The following is a 25,879-nucleotide window of genomic DNA, read 5'->3' as shown; positions in this document are numbered from 1 at the left end:
AGTTGCAAATGTTGTCTCTGATAGTTCACATGAACTAACCACATAATATTTCTACTATTATATATATATATATAAAATAGAGATATTATATGAACAGTTTATGTGAAATATCAGAGCTAACAAGAAAATGGCTCTATTATCAATTATATTACATACTATCAAGTATTCTTGATATTCACATATTCTTTAATAATATATATTTTACATGAATTATTCTCCTAGAATTTCGTTGCTAACAGTTAGTTAATGTCTCCTTTTATCAGTTTCAGGAAAATTAAATTATTATTTCATGCAACTTTACTTATGCATTTAGACACGATATTTAACGCATTCATACGAGATACGTGATTCTAGAAGAAGTTAATTAATCAGAAATTAATCAGAACTCCTGAGAAAATGTGTAGCAAAATGTCCGAAAAAAAAAAAAGAAAACTTAATTTTCTCATGTACACCTGTATTCACATTATACCATGATTCTGAAAATGGATTGCTGTCTTCACAGAAATGAACAAGTGGATAATTAATGAAAAGCGAAACATGTCTTAAAGTTTCTAGTATCTAATATAATCGTCAGTGAAAAAAAAAACAACTGCCAGTTTCGCGCTTTCCTGGTATAATTTGCAGTTTATCAGACACGCACGGTTGCGTAATTTATCGACAATGGAATATTCTAAGACTGGTACTCATAATCAATTCTTATGTTTCAAAATCGTCTCAAGTAAGTCGTTTAAGATGCTAATACGGCTCTGTGATTGGTTACAACATTTTAAGATTAAAGATTAAATATAAGAATATAAGAATCTCAAATATAAGAATCGATTATAAATAGTCTGCTTCTTCATCACTTTTCAATATCGTGATTGAATCTAAAGCATTCAAGTGTAAATGGAGTTATAAGCGCGGTTTTCAATGTCGCGCAAATCACAAAGTTATAAAAAAAGAAATCAAGAATATATTCATTCGCGAGAGCAATTTCGCATAATTATGTTTTCGCATAAACTAGAAAACGATTAGCGATTTCTTTTAATCTTAAATTTCTTGCATCATTTTTATTTAAAATTGAAATATTGATGATTTGAATATCAATCTGCCGCTCCCATCATAATGTTGTTCCAATCATAAATATTTCCTTTTTTCATCTAGCATTATCAAGAAAATTTATACATTTTCATAATCATGTAACGTTTGAGGACATAATATGAGGATTATGTAAATAATTTATTATTAATTGCAATATTTTAACGAAATAATAGAAAAGAAACTCCGAGAAAAAATCAAATAATAAAGATTCTTATACATCTTTTATAGTATGTGTATATATATATATATATATATATATGCACTGAAAAAAAAATCTTAAATTTAAATAAATATTCATTTGAATAGTGCCAACTAAATATTTATTAAATATAAACATACATTTATTTGGTACAAAAAACATTAATTTAATTCAATAATCACTTCTTTTTATTAAGTACATATTTATAATAAATGTTTAGTTGGCAGTATTCAAATAAATATTTATATAAATTTAGGATAGTTTTTCTCAATGTATATACATATATTTCTATTATATATAAAATCATATTATATAGATCGGTTTTTTCTAAATTTTTTATAATTTATAATCTAAATATGAGATTTCAAAAAATTTATATAATATAAAAACTAATAAAAATGTGAAGCATTTTTCAGCTCTGTTTAACTGATCCATAATAAATGGCGTAAAACTTGTAAAAATTTTCAAAAAAATATTCACAATATTCATTAACAGTTCCGCGAGTAACAAAATATTTCATGAAAAATTCGGATATGGTTTTTTTAACTAATAAATATTAAAGAGAAATAATTGTCGCATGCAACACATTTTCTCGATTTGCTCTTTTCTATGTAAAAATGCACGAAGTACAAAAATCATTCTTTATTTCTTTTATTCTTCTGGAAGGTGACGTGAAGGTCGACGAGAACAAGTTTGAGCAAAACTGGAAATAACAGGGTGAATTCGGACCGGTAGCGACGTATATATGGAGCTTTTTTATAAATTTTATTCTTGAATCGTGACCTCGGTGTAGCCATGTCGCTAACCCTCATGAGTTAAATCACAAGTATAAATCTGTATGCGCACACTATAAAAACGACACTCTATAGAATGACAAAAATGGATTTTTTTATATTGGTGATTAATTTATGAATCATGTCATTACTTTTTCTAGATTTTAAACTTAAGCTAATTTTAAATTTATTAAATTTTAAAATTATTATTGATGCTTCAATAAAACATTTAGAATTATTTTAAAATATTTAAATAGCACACTGTGTTTCAAGATAAATGTAATAATCGTAATAAATGAATTTACAGTAAATTTTGATTATACATTTAAAAATTTAACAGTAAATCAACAATCTCGATTATTGTAATTCGAATTTTTGCAGGCGATTCTAAAAACAATATATTTTCTTTTTTTAGACTCAGATCTCGAAAGCCTATATATTTTACATCATATAAAACATAAACAACAACAAACTGCATGTGCCCTGTTATTATACCGATTTCGCTCGTCGCGACGTTAATCAATGCAATCCGATAAGAGCGCCGCCTTATAATAACAGGAGAAATAATTTTTAAAAAGTAATGAAATTAATCCTATACATGATATGTTATTGAAAGGAAGTACAGATGATACATACACAAGTATGATGTTCGTCGCGTCGGTGTGGTTAAGTTATTCTCGCTCGGAAATTCCGTATTTTGCTTTAGACTCTCACGTATATGTATATATCAGCACGCAATGATCAAAAATACAAACATGTCGGTTAAACCTGTCGTGATAAAGAGTCGAAGGCTATTTACAAGTATATCCGTGTTCACGTCACTATTTGACGCAAAATAAAATTGTCATCATATTTGCATGTATTTTAAAAAAAGATCTACCGATGAAAATTTTATCAATAAATAAAAATCTCCGACTTTAAAATAAAAATTAAAAATTAAAATAAAAAATGAAAAATAAAGGTGTAAAAATAAAAGCGCATAAATTTGAAAATCTTAAAACTGTCTTAACACTTCGAGTTTAGGCATGAGTAGATGTAACTTTTTTTAATCATACTTGTGTCAGCAACATATTCATGTATTTTTTTTAAGTAGCGAGTTTGTATTATTAAAATGTTTAGTCAGTTTACGCATGTCCATCTTACTTCTTCCAATTTCTTACGCTTAGCGCAAAATGACCAGCCGATTTTGATTATAATTTAAATGCATTCGCCAATACGGGTCGCAAAGTATGCCATTCACACACGCAACACATGTCTCGGACGGTGATATCTCGCATACTGGATACCTCGAGGGACACGAATTAATTAATCGCCGAATAGGCGTTAACGCAAACCGTAATAATGGCGATCGCCCGATGACGATTAAGGCCGATCCAGTCGGCGGCAAAGATATGTAGAGAAAGTCCGGTCGGCCCCGTGTCGTGTACGCCTGTGTCCGGTCAATGCACCACATAATTCCTTCTACTTTTTTTATCTTGCGCTACGACCGCTACGAGTGTCAGAATACAATTTTATTCAGATGCTATCTGCGTGTATCACTATCGTGTTTCATGCAATCGCGTTTAGACGATTATTCAGGAGCAGATCAAAACCCGGAAAGTCTCGTTTCACGACATTAAATTGAAAAAAATATACTAAATATTTATTTGAGTAGTTCCAAGTAAATATTTATGAAATGTAAATATTTACTTGGAACTACTCAAATAAATATTTAGTATTACATTTATATTTACATGATACAAAAATCATTAATTTGATTTAACTATCATTTTTTTTCCTTAATAAATATTTATTCATAAAAAATAATGTTGTAGTTAAAAATAAAAGTGTTAAAAATAAAATATCAATAATTTTTGTATCACATTAATATATTAGGTCGGGGAAAAAGTTTCTTCGTATTTAAAAAAAATTTGTTGCAAAAGTTTTTCATTTATTGCAAAATTTTCGTTACAATTATATTATTCGTTGGAGCAAAATTTTAGCTTTAAGAATCTGTTTTTTAAATTGCGGTGTGATGATTTTTATCGGAGTTACGAGCAATCAAAGTTAGAATGCTCCTTTACTTAATTCGCGAATAACTCAGTAACAAAAAATCATAGGAACATTTTTAAAAAATGATTTTGTAGGAAAAGCTTTGAGCTTTTACGATAGGTAATCGAAAATTTTTGTAAATTTTTTTGGACACGTGAGAGACCTTCAAAGTGAAAAGAAAAATTTTCATCTTTTTCGCAGTTTTTTTGATGCAAAAATTATCAAACTCACAGAAACTGAAAAAATATAGTAATCTTTCGAAAGTAGAGATTTCAAGCTTTAAAATTCTCTTTTTAAATTGAAATTTCATTTATTTTTGACGAAGATATTGTATATACAATTTTGAATTAAAAAATACGAAGAAACTTTTTTCGCAATATGTTTACATTTAGTAAATATTTAAATCTTACCTATTCAAATAAATATTTATTTACTGAAAATAAATGTTTATTTAATATTATTCAAAGAAATAAGATTTAATAAATTTTTTATCACTGAATGGAATAAAAACGGAATAAAACGGAAGGAAGATACATAATAAAAGGAACGTATCGTCTTTCATTGATATGGAAGAATCGCGTTTTCAAAAGTCGTACTTTCTCATCAATATAATTTTTTAAATGAACTTGAAGCCGGTTTTCAGCAGGAATCTTTAATGATGAATTTATATTTATATGAGCGTGTGATTTTCTCAAGTTTCAAGATTGAATAACCGGATGCTAATTTTTTGAGATCCATTTCTCCTATAAGAAACTGCAAACAAAGTTATAAATAAAGTTTCAAGATTTTCTGAGAAACAAATAATAAAATATTATTTATTTTTTAAACAAATTCAAGCAGCAAAAATATTACTTTCATTTTTCTATACATTACATTTCTTTTAATCACGAAAAAAATGATAATTAAAGATTAATCATCATTTTTTTCGTCATTCGTCAATAACAATTTAAGTCTAAATTAAAGAATTATTATTATTATAGCAGTAATAATCATAATTATTGTAATATATAATTATATTAGGTGTTGGAATTAATTCGTAGCGTTTTTAATGAAAGAATGTTATTTATTTCACATGAGCATTAAAAAATACATTAATGAAAGTACTTCCCATCACTTGTAAAACGCTACGAATTAATTCCAACACCTAATAGTTACTAAACATTTTTCTCTCAGTGTACTACGAAAACATGTATTAAAAATTTTGCATTTACATTACATCATTTACTATAGGACCATAAAACAAATTCTTTGTTGCTCGAAAGCTTGATGAATACAACAGAAATGAGAAAGACCCTTCTTTATATTTTAAAAGATTCTGTTTCAGATATATAAGCCCATTTATCTAGTAAAAAAAACTCTTAGTTAAAGAATTAACTGATCATTAAATTTTGATTTGCATCGCTTTGAAGAGAAATCTCCTGACCAAAAGAAAAACTCTCCGACAGGGCGATTTAAAAGAGCATAAGCACTTTTCAATATTTTTTAAAGCTTGATTTCTTAGGAATGTTTAAAGTTATAAACAAAGTTATAAATCGACCGAAAAATGGAAAAGTTACACAAAATAATAGTCAAACGCATCGAGCGAGTCAAATTTATTAGACAAATAGGCTAATATATCTGAACAGGATCTTTTAAAGTATAAAGAAGGGTCTTTCTTGTTTCTATTGTATTCATCAAGCTTTCAAGCAACAAAGAATTTGTTTTATGGCCCTGTAATAGATGATTCAAGTGTAAAACTTTGAATGCATGTTTTCGTAGCACACTGAGAGAAAAATATTTGGTAACTATAATTATATATTACAATAATTGTTACTGCTATAATAATAATAATGGTAATCATAGTTGACAACCTAAAATGACTATAATTATATTAATTATAGTTATTATAACTATAAAAATGGTTGAAATTACCATAAAAATGATTCAAATTACTATAATTTTACTATGATTTTTACTGTAATTCAAATTATTATAATTTTAAATACTAATTATAAGTAAGAATATATTTTTATATACTATATTTTATTTTTTTTATATTAGTATATTTTTTTCGCAATCAAAAAGCGAACAAAATTTTTAAAACAAAATAAAAAATCAATATTTGATTAGCTGGCATTTTGCTCAAATGCAATATTTCGAAAAGTGGCTACGTCAAATATCAGATTTATGTTTTAATTTTATAAAGCTTGTATCACTTTGCTTTCAGATAAATTTTGTGGTCACCGCACACCATGTTTTTTAAAACGAGCTTCACAAGAACATTAATAACGTCGCTATTTTTAATTACTTTTTAACAAAATTTAAGTGATAAAGGGAGAAAAATGCATTTTTACAATAAAATAAACTTCTTCATTTCTTTTCGTTTTTCTACAAAAAATTCACAAAATTAAGCTTTATTTTGATGGCGCGTCTAGATACCTATGGCCCCTTAATAAAACGACGAGAAGGGTGAGATTCACGACCGATGAATATCAATACAGAATTAGTTATGACCTTGCTGCTTGCTGATGTATCGCTCGTAAGAGGTATCGCGCACTTCCGGTTGGTTATTCATGTGCCAAGGCTGCACGATCGAGAATATAGCGCGCACGTATATACGCGACGTGTATCTATCGTTCTTAATTGCCGTTTATCTAGACGCGTAATTACCGATGATATAAATTAAGTACCGGCCCAATTTTTTCATCGCCCGGAACAACTCGATTGAAATGAAAGCGAAATGAAAGTTGAAATGAAGGCGAATCTATCGAGTCGATTATTGATAAAATATCGATGTTATTTTTCCAAATAATACGGCTTCCGATCTAATCACAAACAAATAAACTTTAAGATAAATTCTATGATCCGACTCTCAATATAACTACCTGAATAATAAATCTGAGAAAATATATAGCTTAGTTAATCGTGCGATGATATTGGAATTAATGAGAGGATGGTTTATTCATAAACGTATTATTTATCATAAATGATAATGGATTCAATTTAACATAACTGCTTTCACATTTTTGTGATATTTTTGTGCATTTATAGTTCAATTAATTATGCGTAATGTATTTGCCTTTGGCAATAATATAACATGCGTAAAAATTAATTACTTCGAGCATTTATTCCATCAAATTATTGACTAATTCATATAATGTTAAAACGACATATTAGTAAATCAAATGACTTCAATATCTAGAGCTAATATTAATTTACCTGCAATATTTTTTATCAATCCAGTCATATGAGAAATTTTTTCTTTTTATTTTTGTAAATTATCTACAAATCGGAGCAAAACAATATAAGATACATTAGTTATCCTTCAATCGTTCATAAATGGAAAGAGCGATTTTACTAAAAATATCTAAAAATTTAGCTAAGTGTATTCCAAAAATTTACATTATAATATTCTCAAAATTAATTTTTAAATTAAAATTAATATTTTATTAATGACAACAATATGAGTGGAACAACAATAAAGTAAAAAATTAAGCTTTATTTCATACACGAAGAAGTTTACACGGTTTAGTTATCTAAAAACTTTTAATTTTTAAATGCAAATTTAAAAATTTAGTTGGACCTTCAACATAATTATACAGGAAATTCAAGCCTGATGAGCAATGCCGCAAAAAATTTGGCATTCTAGTAACCAGCGAACTGAGCGTCATTACTTTCGTAATTACTTTAATAGCTCAATAAATTTATGTTCAGATCTATATTTAGCTAAATTTGCAGAATTTTTTGCTACGGCAAAAACTATTTTTTCTATATGAAACAGAGTTTAATCATTTTATTGTTATTCTACTAATCCAACAATAATAAAACATTAATGTCAATTTTAATTTTTACAAAATATGATTTTGAAAATATCACAAATGTAAACTTTCAGAATATACCGTAAAACAATATACAATAAAACAATAACACATTCCCTCTTTTTCTTATTTATAAGGTTCTAATCTCTAGTGATCATTTAACAAATTCTGTTTCGATTTTCGCTCACCCTTGGCCCATCCGGTCAGCACATTTCCAAGATACGCGACTTTGTAGGAAGGATCGTATTCAGTAATCGACGCGTTGCCTCTGTGCCTTCTCCAGAGCCGACCCAGTCCTCTCTTCAAGGATCTCAGAGTCCTCTGACCGAATTCCTTGCTCGCACTGGAGGGCTGCACCGTGCCATCATCGTTCTCGTCGATGGGATCCGCGACGACATCGCCCATCATCTTCATTCTCGCGTTTGTGTCTTTGCGAATAATTCCTTGAACTTCCGCACTGATTTCTAGTTCACGTAAGAAAATCCACACCTTTCGGTCGAAGTCACCGCGCTACATTGTGCCGCCACTTCGTCGTGCTTCGTGTTTTATTCGAGAGAACGAGATATGCGATGACGATTGATGATATTGACTTCTTTCCCTTCCTGTCGAATAAAAGAAAACGGTCTTGCGATCGCGGTTGGTGTCGGATCGAGAAGGATTGCGAGATTCGTATAAATCGTCGGCGTTAAGCTATTTAAGCGACTGTCGATCGATCGTCAGAAACTGTCGTTCGCCGCTTCCAAGGCTGTACCTCTCCTCGATCGTTATTTGCGCGCGCTTGGAAAGATCGCGGTTTCGTTCTCTCGTACGACCCCGCGTGTCATTTCCTTTCCTTCCGCGTTCCTCCTGCCCGCCGGCGAAGTTCACGATACGTTTCTGAAACAAAACGAAAAATCGTTGACGCAAAGGTCAATTTCCAAGGGGCCGACCGGTTATCGGCTCAACGAAATAAAAACGGTGTGACTTACATACGTTGGTAAAATACATTTTTTTTTCTCGATATAACGGATCCTCGATCGAAGATGCGCGAAATAAATTGCGGAAACGCTTGGATCGATCGAAATTCATTGACTCGGCATCCTTTGAACGTGATAAATTTTTTTTAACTGAACTGTCAAAACTCAATTTTCGAGAAAGTTTTTGATTGAGGTTGCGCCCAAATAGATATTAACTAAGAAACTTTCTCTCGTGCGTTTTCTCTTGATATTCGATCGGAAAAAAGACGAAAACGACAGGAAAATAAATATCAGAGTGTATATAAATAAAATATTCGGGTGAAGGAGTAATTAAAGTAATAAAAACTTGTTTTTACATGTAGATTGTCTGCAGGAATTAGAAATTGGTCACAATCAATTGGTTACGATTGAATTTTCAATTTTCTTTTATCGTTTCTAGAATCTTAAGAAAGTTACATTCAAAGTAGAAAGTACTACTTATAAAAATACACATGTGGGAGAAAGTAATGGAACTGATAACGAGTGCACTGTTCCAAATACGTACAAAAATAATCATGATTTAGTCGCATAAAGGCTTTTATCGTCTCCATAAAAAATATAAGATAATATTAAATGTGCTCGATATTTCCCCGCCCCTCGCAAAATTCTGAAAAGAACGTATAATTATTAGATAATTATCAATAATAAGACGTTGCTGTGATCGATATTAAATCAGTTTTTTTCCCTTTCATCACGCAACATTCAAGCGCATAATCGATATTAACAAGAACGAGATTGCCTTTCTTGTGGAAACTGCATCAACGTTGAAAAATTAATTTTAGCGAAACGTAACGTGCTTGTATGTAGAACATGCATTGATAAGAATTTAAACGAGGACGAGAGGCAAACTTAAAACGGTTTGGTGGATTTTTAGTACAAGGCTGTTGTGCCTTGTGCTTGTTTTAAGATCGTAATATACGAGAGTATGAATACGCGTGCCAATCTCACCGGAAATTACGGTTTTCACCGGAAATCTTGCGGTTTACCGCGAGATTTCTCGATCTTCGCTAAAATACCTGTTTAATGAATCTGTTGTAATAAATTCCATATTTTATCATGACGATTAACATTAATAATTAATGAATTAACATGCTCTCTAAAAATAAATTAGTATATTATACTGATTTCGGTGCTACACTTATAAATGATGTATCAGCGAATGTTTACTGTTTTTCAGTAATAGTACTAATTTACTTTCACATGATTTTCTATAGAGTTACTTGTAGAAAATCCTAATCTTTAAAAGTGAATCAGTATATTATTATACTAAAAAGTATTCGCTAATGATTACATTAGTTGTAAGTGTGGCGCTGAAGTCACTAATTCACTTTTAGAGAGTATATTCAATTAAGTAATAAGTAATAATTATATAGAAAAGTATTCCACTGGATTCTTAAGTATTTCTTAATTATTGATCATTAGAATGAATATTAAAAAATCAATAAAATTAAAAATTTCAGTTTTCTGTGAAGAATTATTTTGCGCACTGCTGGAGCTTAGCGTCTCAATATTGCGAAAGGGACTCGGGAAAAATATTTCTGGATTCGAATTAATATTTTTCGTTTCTTCTCATGCGTTTCTCTAGTCCTAAAACTGTCTATCATCATTTGCTAAATATCCCGTATTACGCGGCGCTGCAATGCTGTTTACGAATATTTTTCATAATGAAATATGTGCGACCAGCGTGGATAATCGTCTAGTATAATCGTTATAGTTATAATGCAGCGACAGGTGAACTCTTGTTGTTTAGACGTGGGACTTGCTGCATTTCTTGCAAAATAACGTGGAAGATAAAAAATTACGACAACGCTTTCGTAACTCGTCGACTGCGTAGGAAGCTCTCTCTTAATTATACACAAAATAAATGTTTGCAGATATAAAAATAAATGATGTTAGAAGAATATAAAAATAAAAATATTAAAAGAATTTTTTCAAAAAATTATTAGTAGACGAATTCTTTGCAAAATTATTCCCTCAAATTTATTATGTAATAACATTATGTAATCTTGAGATACATCCTATATCCATCAATTAATTACGTAATCACATACGGAGTAAATAAGTAATTATCGCATTTGTGTTGTCTGTTTAGCCATTTAGTGATGTTATCACTAACTTCGAATCTAAGCGAGAAAATTAATGACCTGTGTGCGTGAAGCACACAATGCACCATACGATTTTTTCCCATGCAGAACTTTGCAATGAAAAAAATATGAATTTTTAAATACGCTCTCAAGAAACATTTTGAAGTTTCAATGTTAAGTTTAAAAAATAAATGTTTTATAAGATTATTTTTATAAAAATTCGTCCGATATATGCAAATTTTACAAATCACTTTTTTCGTATTAAAATACGCAAAATTATCACGTGCGTCAGTTATTTAATAAAAAAAAATCTCCATTTAAAAACATACAATTTTAGCACTTAAAAAAACGAAATATTTATATACATATAATTACTGCAATAAAAATATCTTGATACTTTTTAATAATATAATTACAAATTTTATATCATAATATGTCATTTATCATTATTAAGATCGAAGATGCGAATAAGCATAACAAAATTTATTAATTTGCTAGTCAATTTAACTCGTGATATTACTGCGGTAATTTAATAGAGTTAGTGTTTCAAGACTGAAAAATCATTTCGGCGCGCATTTCTAGAGACTATATATGTAGTATATAAATTCACATAAGAATCATACAAGCATTAAGATCTAGATCGTTTAAGGCTTTCATTTCTATTTGTATTATCACATATATATGGTCCTATAATATATTATATTGATATTTTTTACTTAACGATTGCGTAAGTTTGATTAAAGATGTAAATTAGCAAATATATATAGCATGACTAAGAAAGAAAAAAAGGAAAAAAATTACGTGCTTTTGTAACACGATTTCATAATTTTAGATTTAAAATATATAAGACTTCTTTTAAGTTAAGTATATAACTTTATTACACTAAAAAAATGATGTTATACAACAGCATTATTTTAATTAAAAATAATCTTGTTAATTCACAATAATAGTATTAATGAAACAAATAAAATTTTATTAAATAAAACAAGAGCATAATGTTTTGTTTCATTAGTAGTGTTATTAAATTAACAGAATAATTTTCAATTAAAATAATGTTGATATAGCATCCTTTTTTTCGATGTATCTTTTAAAATCTGGCTTAAAAATGTAATCCACAATAGTAGAAATAAAAATAGATGTTTCGATCATTCCGTTTTTATGTATAGTGGGTTATAAAAATTTGCAATTTCGATATAACTCTGCAGATAAACATTATACATTCGCGTGTAACACAATTCTTCGAGGTCTCTGAGACTAAGTCTATATTTAAAATAGCCGGCGGATTTGCATTTGCGTAAGAAGCGAATAGACTCGATGACTGCCCTGACGGAGAACAAGTGTGATATATTGGAAATAAATCATCAGGGATTTATTGACCGTTTGTCGTTGTCGTCGCGTAACTGAAAGCGCTTATGCACTCGACGCAAAGCAGACGGTGCATAAAACTGTCCGTCAAATTCATATTGCATGGACTCATCATCGTCGCCGTGCAGATCAAGTTGCGTTACGTCAAGACTGACATTGGTCGCCATACCTGCGGTTTGTCTCGCCCGGTGTGTTTTGCGTGAATCGCGTACGTGCATCTTGGCGTGCGATTCTGTAATTTTACCGGGTAAAAAAGAACTGTAATACACCGATAATTGTGACCGATCTTGATTCCTCGCGCGATCCCCGGTATGATCCGCGAACGAAGACGTTTAACCCGCGCGGATATTTAACCTCGATGTGTCGTGCATTAATTAGAATCACGCAAACACTTGAGGTCGTTCGGTCAAGGCAGGCTGCAATACGATGTCAAGATGGTGTTACAATGAAATATTACGATCTTATAAAAGTCGAACTCAAATTCAAAATTTAATTTACGCAAAAAGATAAACGATAATATATTTGTGCATGATATTTTGTAATAATGATAAAAATACAAATGTTTAAATTGTGTAAATTAAAGAAAAAATACAATATATAAGTTACATCACTCTAATTCTGCAGATTGAAACCAAACTACTAATTCTTTAAATTAATTAAATTTTGTAAAATTAAAAAAATATATAATGATATAAAGAGATATTTGTATTACAGTTAGTTTAGAAGATTAGTTAGAAGTCAGTTTCGCGTGATATATTAAAATATTTAATAAAGATAATCTGGACTGTTATATACAATCGTGACAATTTGATTTAATTACTTTTAATTATCACAATTCATACATGATTATTAAATTCATTGTCATTTATATAGAGACGTTATAAAAATCTAAATATTAATGATACATATTAATGACTTTAATGAGATTTCGTACACGTGTAACTATTATTAAATAATCCTTTTTAATAAATAGCTACAGATTGATAAGAAAAAAATGAACTAATGGAATATTCCACTGACACGCGAAATCAATCATGAAATCGCTCGTATTTATGCAAATTCGTCTACATGTAATTTTTTAATAAATCTGTCTAATTATGTCTATATAATAATATCTATGTAATATTTGCTAACATCACAGTTGAATAATCAGTTATTTATCGAACCACTGTTTTTGTCAAATTTACTTATTATAATAAAACTTCTTTAATAACTTCTTTAGTAAAAAAGAAAAATAAAATAAATTATATTGTTTTCAAATCAATTTATATATTTAATACATAGATATTTAATACATAGATATATTCATTATTCCTCATTTTTAACAAGAATGAAGTAACAGAATTGCTACTAAAATAATTTAAAAAAAATTGTCAGTAATCGATTAAAAATTGACAGTAATTAATTAAAAAGCTAAACTGTGTCGTTCAGGTTAGATTTCTAAGAACATACGTGAATTTATTGGCTAATTTATTAATAGACAAATGTAATCAACAGGAATTTATTTTTTCTTCTCAAAATAATGACAGAAGAGGAAAGTACAAAGAAATTAATTAGTTTATTGCATATTCCAAGCTATTTCATATATTCATTAGCTTATTATTCAGTTATATAACAAAATTTATTTTTTCGACTACGAAACATATCGTTCGGATTGTACAATGATATACCTATTCCTCGGATGATTAATTGCAAAACTTCTAGATTGGAAAAAGAAACCTGTTTCGCAAACACGGGTTGCGACGTTATTATGATTATACGTGATTATCATACACTTATAATGTCGCGTGGCTAGACACAACTTGATCATAACTAAAATTTCCGCCGATTCATGATGTAGATAATAAACGAAGGTCTTTCTAGATAGTCTAGAGTTTAGCTCGATGCAGGATGTGAGACATTGTAAATTTATCGTACGTCTTTTTACATTCTTTACGAAGCATATTTATGATGTAGCGAGAATTTAATTAAAATCCATAATTTGTTATGATATCGTAATTATAAATATTATCTTGCTATTCAACATAAAAAAAGTATAAAAATAGATTAAGATTGTTTGCACATGTGTGTATATAAAAGGAAAAAAAAAGCGAATAATCATGTCGAAATTGCTGGGGGGAAATGTGATTATAAATTCACAGGAGAAGCCAATAATTGAGTACCTTATTAACATATAAAAAATGTAAAATGCCAATATTTTTTCTCGTTTCCTCTACACTGTCATTATTGATGTAGTCTCCTCATGAGACTTCATCAACTTGTGAACAGTTTATGAATGAAGCATTTAGTTCATTTCGGCGTCAAATTTTCTACACTATAAAAAATATCAGTATGAATTTAACATCCATGCAATGTCTATATAATTCACTGTATTATATTCACTGTGTAATATATTAATATGGTGCAGATTTTAAATGTTTGGTACTCATACTAACACCATTATAGTGTGGATTTAAAATCCATGGTGTTAAATTCACATTATATTAGTGTTAATATTAAAACCAATACAGTAAGAAATATAAAATACCACATGCGGTTTTAAATTCATACCGCTATTTTTTTTTAAGTATAGTAATTCCCAAACCATGATAAATTCTTGCAATTATAAAAAAAAACTTTTCGAATCGCAACTCCGAAAAGTTTTTACTTACAATTAGAAGAAAGTTTCGAAGCAAATTCGCGAATTTAGGTGATCTCGAACGTGCAAAGAATCCACAGGCATAAGTATTTGACATTGTGAGAAATTAAAAAATATGTTAGAAAAACGAAAAAAACAATGTCGGCAGACAGCCATTGTGGAAAAATAAAAACCATCACACACATAAAATAATATAACCTGCTTAAGTATAGCATAAGAACCAACGCTGGACCAACAAACATCTAGCATAAAGACGTCATTGATTTACATGTGATACTTATCCAATGGCTTTATACTATTATAATGAATCAGTGGTGACAAACAAGTCTAAATTATATGTGACGCAAAATAAAATATTATATATATTTATAACATAGTATAAATTTTGCATTTATAGAAAAATATTATTTCTCGGATGAGATGTGTAAAAAATCGAATATAAAAAGATATTGATCAATTTCTTTACAACTCCTTTTTATAGATAATATTCTACGTTTTTCCTATTTCCTTATATAAGTGCATGTATATATTACGTATGTACATAATTGTCTGTTGTACATACATCATAGCATTTATCATTCCAAAGCTCTGTCACCATCATCATTAGCACTCGAGAATATAGTATAATTAATTTAATCTTTTTTTCTGTTTATAATCATCTATGTCCATCGATAGAGATTTAATGCAGGTCGGTTAAACTAATATTAGAAGTTAATCTAAACAGTCACACAAGAATTGACAAAACATTATGACGTGCGTGAAATCTGTAACCGATTAATCTTATCGATGACTTCATATATAGTCGTTTGGTTATTTCAACAATACTTCCGTATATACGTATAAATAGGTGTGTCATCGTTTCATTTATCATTCTAAAATATTATCATCATCACTTATGAATATAAGCCTGTCCAATTAAAAGTAATTTATATGCCTCTCTAAATTTCAAGCAATGGATAGTCACTGATTACTAATGGCATATTTTGCACTGGATAGTCAGTAAAGTTCAGCTAAAAAAGAAAGAATATGTGTTTGAGCATTATTAATTAAAATATTAATATTTGCACATACTAATAATTTCGATCTTTTAATATCATATTCATTGAATTTATGCACTAAAATAAGATTAGATCACATAATAAAGATTAGATAATTAGGGATCTCACATTTCATTCACTGATTATCAGTGGCATACTTGGCACTGATATCAATGATTATCCACTGATTCAGATTTAGAGAACAGGCATTATCTACGATGAAACTCTGATAAATTTCTGCATTAAAGATTTGATGCAATGTATCACTTTTTAAAAAATTGATTATCTATAAAATTCTTTTATTAACAGAAATTCTTTTATAACAAAAAATATCCTGAATATAAAATATTTAATCAGATTTAAGAATCTCCAAAAATTTCCGGTGTTACCTTTCTAACTTCGTTGAATACAAGAGAAATTTTATTTAATTTTCGGATTACTTTTAAAGAGATTTTTTGTAATTTTGATAATAATTTTTTTTTAATTTTGTAATTTATTGAAATAAATTGCAAAATTAAAATAAAATTATTATTATAAAATTATTATGCATAAATTGCAATGAACGTATTCTCTTACTACGACTGTAATGATTCATCCATTTTCTGTCCCACGATTGAAGAAGAAAAAATACACTACTGGATCCATCCTTACTTCGTTATTATGAATCAGTGCCTGAATCACCTGGCCACACTAGAATGAAACGCAGTTCTCTGCTTTTTCACGACTTTCATTACGTCACGTATAATAAACCCGACAAAATCTCACGATCGTTGTCGAACGTCAAATGTGGCGACCCAGTGTATCCTACTCTCTCGAAAGTGGCTCGGTTGGTCGCGGGCGAATAAACGGAAGAGAGGAATCATGGAGACAGAAAGAGAGAAAGAGAGAGCATGAAAGAAAGATATAGATAGAAAAAGAAAAGATGTTTTCGCTGTGGTATTGTGTGGTGGATCGCGGTACGACGGCTTGCGGAAAAAAAGAAACTCAGGGAAGATGAAAGAAAAAGAAAGAATGAGATGAGAAAGAGGGAAGAAATCGAGCATGATGGTCCTCGCACCGTTGTGTCGTCCCACGATTGTATGCTAAGGCGATACATAGTGGAGGCTCATGCGTATTATACCCACACTTATGGGAAACTGATTTCTAAATGGCTGTAGAGGATCGCGGGTGCGCGTGTTGCGAAGTATGACTTACGATTGCAAAATTAACGCGAGTCGATGGCTCGACAGCCGCGGCTTTTCCGACTAAACGTGAGAGGCGTTCTGCCTAGATGCACGTCGTCTTCGGATAAATCTGTGCTGTATCTGAGAGAAATTACAACGTTTAGATACCGTGCATTCTTAAATACTCGCGTGTCTGAAAATTATGAAGAGTCATACCGATTACTTTTCTAAAAGAGAACAGACTTGTTAGATCCTCTTCAAATTTAGTATTTAGTTATAAAAGATTGACATTTTAATCTCTTCCTCACCAAAAAATAAAAGAGAAACGAATAAAGTTTTTAAATTAAATTAATCTATCATGTAAATGCCTTAGAATTAATATTTTATTTAATATATTATTTAGACTCGGTTTTATATTTTTAAGAACCTTGTGGTTTAGATTTAATCTCAATTAACCTGATTATAATGTAAAAATTGTATGTTTTAAATCATATGATTTAATCACTAAATTGATTTTGTAGCTTTAAATTAATTTAGTAATTATCTAATTTAAAAATACTATTTTTACACTATCATCAGGATCTAATCATAGGTTAATAAAAAAAAAATTAAAGACTGGGTCTTAATGTGATATTCGATTTTATTTCCACTTTAGATACTCATTTATTTTTAATTATCTTTCAGTCATATATCTGGATGATATGGTAATGGTATGATAATAATATCTTAATTAATAGAAAGAAATAGAATGTGCATGCGAAAGTATCTATTTTTTATCGAAAGCAAAACAAAGTACATAGATTACACGAGAAGAGAATGTAGTAAACGGTCGATGATATATAGGTGAATGCAATAAAAACGCGAGTAAGGATACTCTTGTAACGGGCATCCTCGGATCCGTAACTAGAAGGCCATTGACTCCGCAAAACTTTCGCCGCCGCTTTCATATAAGGCAAATACAAAAAGTATAATTCAGACATTAAAGTGTTCGATTATCATCTCGGCCAATGAAATTGATAACCTTGTATCTGTACAAGATAAGTATAAATAAGTACAAATGCATGACTTTTCTTTTTGTAAAAGATGTCGCATTTTTATTATCAATATAAAGATTAACTTTAATCTTTATATAAATGGAATATCGAGATTCAATAAATACCTACAATTGGATTTGAACTTTTAATGTACATCAATTTAATCATGGAATATCGAGACCCATTAAACACTTACAATTGAATTTGAACTTTTAAAATGAAAATCAAATGACTGCGTTCAATAGAAAAAGCAACTTTGTAAGATTTTATCTCATTAATCTGTTGTAAGATTTTTTAATACAATTGGTTTTTGCCCTTAATTCCTCACGGATCTAAATGTATAAACGAATCATATTAAAGAATTTTACAAGTTGCAAAGCAGCTTTTTCTGCTGAACGCAGACAATATCCTATCACATGTCACACACATAAACTATTGATTTATTTAAACTGAAATTGTAGTTGCATTAATTTGGTATAAATTTTTTTGCTATAAATTGCATGGAGTAGCACAAAGATATTTTGGTTTAAAAAAAGAGACAGAACTAAATGTTAACAAATATTAGTTTGAATAGTTTGAATTAGTTTGAACAGTTTGATTAATTTGAACAGTTTTAAATATTTATTAAATATAAATATATTTATTTAATACGAAACCATTCATTTAATTTAACTTCATCAATCATTATTTATTGAGTAAATATTCATTCGCTGTAAATAAATATTTACTTACTATAAGTACTATTCAAAGAAATATGTAGTTAAGATTTAATAGATTTTTTTCAGTGTATAAAAATAAGAACTCATCGTAAATACCGCACATCTGCATTCGTTGAACATTAAAATGTTGCGTCTATGGTTATCACTTCACTTGACCGATTTTAGTTCCGGCATTTAGGATCTATATGTGAAGTAAGAAACGAAGAAGAAACAGAATAAAGATTGCAATTATGTTTATCAGATCCGATCCAAGAAATAAACTCGCAACTCCGGAATCGCTCCGAACGTCAACCGCGCTAACGCCGCCAACCCCTCGAAGCAACTAAAAGCCAGGTCTTCGTCTTCGTTCCGCTATTTGCTTCTCGCAGCAGCGGTACAAATCGTATCGTACTGTAAAACCGCCGCGGCGCGGTGAATGTGAAATTCGCGAAGACGTTTACGCGGCGTCGACGGATTCCCGACGGTGGATCCATCGACGGCACTCCGCGTCTTCCCAAGGAAGAGAGCGAAGAAGCACGGCTTTCTCACGCAAAGGGCGTCGTATAATATATTTGCCTTGTATATCAAATATTCATCTCTCTCTTTCTCTATTTTGCGGTGGCAGCGGATCCTAATTGCGATCTCTTACGAGCAAAGCCGCCCACGAGCGACCGCAGTCATTTAAATTTGTGTCATTACATTCCGCGTGCGCGAAGGAAGCCACCGACGGTGTGGGATGATAAAAACCCGGGTGCATTCTCGGTGCAATGTTTCATTCCCCGAGACGCCCAACAACAACAATGGCCGAGGTACGTTTCACAGATAATCACTCAATTAATGATATGCATGTACCCTTCACTTTCAAAACGGGATTAGATTTGACGCAGAACCAAGTTGTTATTATCCCAAGTTACACCTGCAATTTTTGTTGCCACATATTTAAAATTGCTCTCGTATCGATCGCTGCTATATCCCGAATTATTCTTTCATACGATCAATACCGTGTTCCGCGATTCCAGCAATTGAATTTTCAACCTGTATCTCGTGTCTACCGTAATTTTCCTTCGTTTATCATACTTTCCATAATCTTGTCGCAAAATTTACATTTAATGTACCGAGCGAGCAATGTCCGCACGCGATCAATTGAATGTATTTTATTTATCGGTGCAATTTAGCGCGCAGAAAAGATATTGTTCCAAATATTGCGGGAATGTTTCATAACCAATGTCGTAAAAACATGTGGCAGCACGAAAGAAAGCTGATGCTCTTGGAATAGCAATACCAACAAAGGTTTCCATAGGAAATGCTCCCGATGCGGTAATGTGAATGAAATTTGCGCTTACAATAGAGTCGCACTTATACGAGAAGAATGATGTGCTATGCTTCCAGTGCATTAGCATAATTACCTTATAATTAAGTTTGCTATGTGTTACGTAAGTACGTTACGTATAGCATAAATTGATTGGCACGCATCACGGTTAAAAATCGACGCGTTTCTCGTTTATCGTATTTTGCCAGTTATTTTACACAGTTGTAATGAATGCTGAAATTCAAATGGAAACATACGAAATCACTTTATTTAACGCAAAACTACTAGAATTCACATTTAGAATGTAGCGAAACAAGTTGGGATAATTTCAGCAATTTCGAAGATCATTCAGAATGAAGTAATATAGGAATAATTATGTCTTTCTAATTCAGAGACGGCTAGAAAAATTCAGGGAGATAAAAATTATAAAAATATAATTGGCTAATATGTAATATTACAATATATTTATAAACATCGAAAGATTTTTACTTATTAAGTACTAATAACTGTAGTTTACAGAAAAAAAACAATACAAAATTTTACAATTTTTTAAAATTCAAGTTAATATGTGAAATACATTTTTAAAATAAAAAATTTGGAAATATAAATGTTACTAAATTGTATATTAATTTTTTGTTTAATAAGAAAAATAATATATTGAGAAACCTAGTTAGTTGAATCAATCAAGGATTTGTTTGCATATATCCAAACAAGAAATTAATTGATTCAATTAAATGGGTTTCTTAGTGTAGAATTAAAAATGTTTACTAACATATCTGGTTATCATTCAATATCTTGTGACAAAAACTTATTTGTTACATCAATGTCTGTTACAGATTTTATTTTGAATAAAATTTAAATTGGAAAACACTCTTTTAATTAAAATTAAATTAGAATAGTGATAATAGATTACAGAATTAGAATATCAATAGAATAACTTTTTATTTATTTTATTATTTTTAATAGAAAAGATCAGTTTATGCCGTTTTTTTTTCCGAAAAGTACCAATTTTTACCACTGGACTTTATTTTAAAAATGTGGAATTTTGCTAATCTCGAGTCTAGTTTTACAAGATTTTTGTCGTTGTTATACAAAGCAATATATATCTGAGTTTTATAAATTGATATCAGATAATAAAGTAGAAAAACAGAGCTATCAAAACCGCAATACGTTCTGGAAATATTCCTTTAAAAATATCACACTTACATGTGAACAACTTGTTTTGAATTTGCAGTTTTATAAATCAAATATGCCGCTCTTTTCCCACTTTAAAAAAATTCGGGAATTTTACCAAACACTTCTTATCTTCTCAATTGCACAAAGAATATCAATATCTCTCTGTAATATTCATAGATAGAAAAGTATACCCTCAAATTAGCCGAAAGTATTTGCAGATGAAATTAAACTCAAGAGATATTTTATACACGACAATTCTGTTTATTTGCGCGGTAACGAAGTAAAGACAATTCATTGATTCAAAAATCTAAAGAGACATGAAGTCTATAACACGTTATCACTTTCAACGACCTGAATTCAGTAGATCACACGATCAATACCGACGCGAAGAACCGTATCGCTGCAGAGACCGCAGAAAAAATCACAACCACTTTCTATGACGTTCCGATTACAGTCATGGTATATTTCAACGCGTTTGCCATAACGATCGTACCGCTTGGCGATCATCGTCCATCTATCACGAGTGGAATCGAGTGGAGACGACGATCGCAAGGGAAGCTCGCAGAGAAACTCGTTCAAGAAGCATTAAAATTTAACATCAACTTCGTCATCGTCGTTGTCGTACTTAGTTATCATCGTATCTACGCAAAATATTTGCCGATCATTGCTCCCGTCGCGCCGATCGATCGTAAAGATTCGAAGGCGACGACGTGAAGTGAACAACGCTAAACACTCAAGACTGCTTCTTTTTTAAATTTATGAATATTTCCAATTGCTGCCGTCTTGTTGCCGTGTATAATTTCGAAGCTCATTAAAGACCTTCGCCTTTATGCTGATCGGTCATTTTTTTCTACGCCTTGACATTCCGCGCGAAATTACACGCTCACGTATAGAACGACGTCGATCACGGCGATCGTTTCGATGATTATATGAATGAAGCATTCGTAGCGCAGCTAGCTGGATAAACGCAGTCGAAGATTGCGCGAAAAACGCAGGCGTCTTCTCGTCACGAAACCCCGCCGCCGATACCTTCGGTTGCGGCTTAGCTTCCTATCCTTGAACCTCCGAGGAAAGATAAAGCAGGTACGTACGCACACGCGTACACGCGTACACGCGTACACGCGTACCTACAAAGATCGGAAGAAAGAGAGAACCGGGTGTGGCTGGTATATCGGCGACTGGCCGCGATGGGACGGAAAGAGACGGTGAATGTCAAGTGTGTCACGCGAGTGAAACGTTTGCTTGCGATGCGGTTTATTGCGGCGCGCGATTGTGTGCCAATCCAACTCTGTGCGCGCGAGTGGAGGCTTCGGAAGCGATTATGTGTACAGGGACTATTGCCGCTGCTGCTGCTGCTGCTGCTGGCTTACTGTCTGCTGCAAACCCGTCGCGACGCCCGTCGTCCGTTGCTGCATGCAACGTATGCGACGCGTTTTATTGACGCTAATAATTGTGGCCGTCTATACTCAAAGGAAGGCTACTCGCGCGTCACTCGCGAGAGTCGTTAAGCGATTGACCAAACTTGCAATACTGGCCGCAATGATAATCAAGCGAGCGCTTCTTCTACGATGATCTTCTTGAGGAAGATCAGGGAAGGTAATCATACAGGAGTATTATCCCAAGAATAGACTTGGAGAACGCGCAGAATGTGTTCGAGTAAGTTTTAAAGTTATTAAGCCGTCTATGGTCACATGAATAAAATCATTTTACACGTAATATCAATTAATGTAAAAGTAGTTATGTTACGTGTTCTGTATTATGAGATGATCGATAAATACGATGATAAAAAAGTCTGACCACGAGTTTTGTGTGTTTATCAAATTATTACTCAGACAGTAGGCTGATGTTATTTGTCAGCACTTTAACGCTAAATGATGTGTCATTAAAGACATCATTTTGACAATGGAATGGGTGATTTCCATTTGGTAAATCAAGTCAACACAAGTATCGGTTTATCTTTACTATTTTCTGAACGGCAAGAAAGAATGATATTCGTGTTGACTAAATGATACTTGTGTCACTAAATTGTGTGACTAAATGGAAAGCACTCGATAACAAACAACATCAATTTGCTACCTAACTGAGTGGCAGCAACGTACACTTAAAAAAACCCTGAAGTGTTATATTTTATTAAATACTAAAAAAAATTTTACAAAGATTTCCAAAACAAACTCTAAAGTGTAAGTTACACCTTATTGAATACTAAAAAGATTTTTATCGGATGATGAACTGAAGACCACTCTATTCACTGCCTGGGAGAATTCATTCATGGAAAAATGCGATTCAGAAAACAAACAATCATTTGTCATCATTTTGACGCCAAAATGACATAATGAAATAATGTCAGGTTACTACCAAGACAGTAACATATATTAAGAAAAACTTTGAAGTGTTAGTTACACCTTATTAAATAACACAAAAGATTCAAAGAATCAAAAGATTTTCAGCGCAAAACAGAAAACCATTTTATTGGCTACTTAAGCGAATTTATCCGCGGAAAAATGTCGTAGAAAAATGACGATGTGAAACATTTTTTTAAAGCTTATATCAAAGTTGAAAGTGTCATTTTGAATGCTAATTTTTTATATTTAATAAGATATCTAACATACTAGGATTTGTTTTAGATACCAATCTAAAAATAATTTTATTGGATTATTAAAATAGTTATGTAAAAAAACTCTCAAAATGATGAACAATGCTGCAAAAAGTTTCAACATTTTAATCAATTTAAGCGTCTTACATATCTAATTATTTTGATAATTTAACTATTTAGTTTTGATAGTTCAATTATTTAGCTAAAATTTTTAGAATTTTACACATATACATACAATCGTTTTCTCGTGTGTGTAAGATAAAAATCAAAAGAAAGCGCATTAAACAATATATGAAGTATGAAATTTACATTTAACGGCATTACGTGCCAATCGTCGAAAAACGATTGTTGCAAGAAATCGATCGAATTCCATAAGAGTCTGAAACGATAAACGCGTCAAGGAGAACAGGAAGGCAATTAGATCATGTCTATTCGTTTCAAATGACTGATTACGTAGTAAAACAAGCCTCTCTCTCTCTCTCTCTCTCTCTCTCTTTCTCTCTCTATTTATCTATCTGTCTATCTATCTATCTATCTATCTTTTTCTCTCCGCAAGAATATTAAACGGAAGTGCAGTCGCAAAAAAACAACGGATACATAAGGCACGACACAAACATTTAAAAAGAATTGTAGGTGCTAAACTCGTGACTAAAATTGCTTAATACTTTTCCGGTTGTCGCCTGCACCTGCAGGATAAGCTATTTACATTTCCTCTTCGTTTTTACACCTGACAGGAAAACGACAAAAACCCATTAGTATTCAGTTATCTTGCCGTAAAAACAGTCCCATCCCAGTATGCTCCTAAATAAGCAAACTGTCATAATCTAAAAATCTGTGATCAAGAATATAAACATCAAAAATAATCCGACTTAAAATTTGAGATGCATTCCTACGACCATATTTTCTTAGCGAAAATAACAAATGAAAATTTTAAGACTTTATTCTTTAATATTTCCAAATTAGTTCATGAGTTTCATGACTACCAAAAGTATGGGAATTCATTTTTGAAATCTTCTTGTGCAGAATATCTGAAATAACTCTCAGATAAAACACAAGTTATCATAACGTTAAAATACCTGCCAATTTGATTATCAAAAATCACTTTTTCATTAATTCATTTTGATGTCATTTTGATGTCATTTTGACGTTATTGTGACTTTGTTTTGTTTGAGCTAATATTGCCTTTGCATGAAATTAATTTTGTCGATTATTTGCATAGTTAGATAGCGTAATTTTGCAAACGACTTAGGGCTAATTCTTCCATTTTCAGATAAACTATGTGATAATTTATCTATTGGATAAATAAAAAAAGTAAAAGAGTAAGAGCACAAGAGAGTAAGAGAGTGAGCTCAAGTTTATTGAAAAGTGGAACAACCCAGCCTTAAAGATGAATATGATTGTTTTGCTCCAAGAGGGAAGTGCCTTAAGGGATGCAGCGCAAAAATTGAAACTATGTGAATATGAAAGTACATAAATAATGTATTATTATATAATTTATTCATTATGATTTGATTAAGTGGTGGGATTCAACTATAGGCAGACGTGACATTATATTGGAATGTCATAATAGAAAGGAAAATTGAATTTTGAAAACATAAATAAATCTAAAAGATAACTATCTGAAATAAAAGACTTATCATCGTATATTCTGCAACATGAAAAATAAAAAAAAAATGATATCCGGCACGAGACTTACGGTATTCGCCTTTCGCGAAGAGAAATATTCCACATCTAAGAACGAATCCGCGAAGACGCGAGGTCCCTAACTCTACGGATCGTTTCGAAATAATAGTCTATAACTGGGTAATCATATATTCCATAAAATAAGCACGCGCGGACAGAAGACTTGTTACGCTCAACATTGGCACAGGTCGGAATAAACCGAAGGGCACAACGTCATGCGAGCC

At 31.0% G+C, this 25,879-nt stretch overlaps 1 protein-coding gene across 2 annotated transcripts in view; it reads right to left on the bottom strand.

The window, feature by feature from the left end:
• The window catches only part of LOC105142922 (uncharacterized), a 70,813-nt gene that overhangs the window by 17,821 nt on the left and 27,113 nt on the right, over window positions 1-25,879 (bottom strand). For both annotated transcript variants that reach the window (XM_087414810.1, XM_087414809.1), the window contains exon 2: window positions 8,069-8,756. In XM_087414810.1, coding sequence (XP_087270936.1) covers window positions 8,069-8,294 — 226 coding nt within the window. In that variant the 5' untranslated portion in view covers window positions 8,295-8,756. The remainder of the gene's footprint in view (window positions 1-8,068; window positions 8,757-25,879) is intronic.

This window comes from Acromyrmex echinatior, chromosome 16 (genome assembly GCF_024713525.1).
Source record: "Acromyrmex echinatior isolate Ae372 chromosome 16, ASM2471352v2, whole genome shotgun sequence".
NCBI lineage: Eukaryota > Metazoa > Arthropoda > Insecta > Hymenoptera > Formicidae > Acromyrmex > Acromyrmex echinatior.
This window is presented reverse-complemented; position numbering and strand designations above follow the sequence as displayed.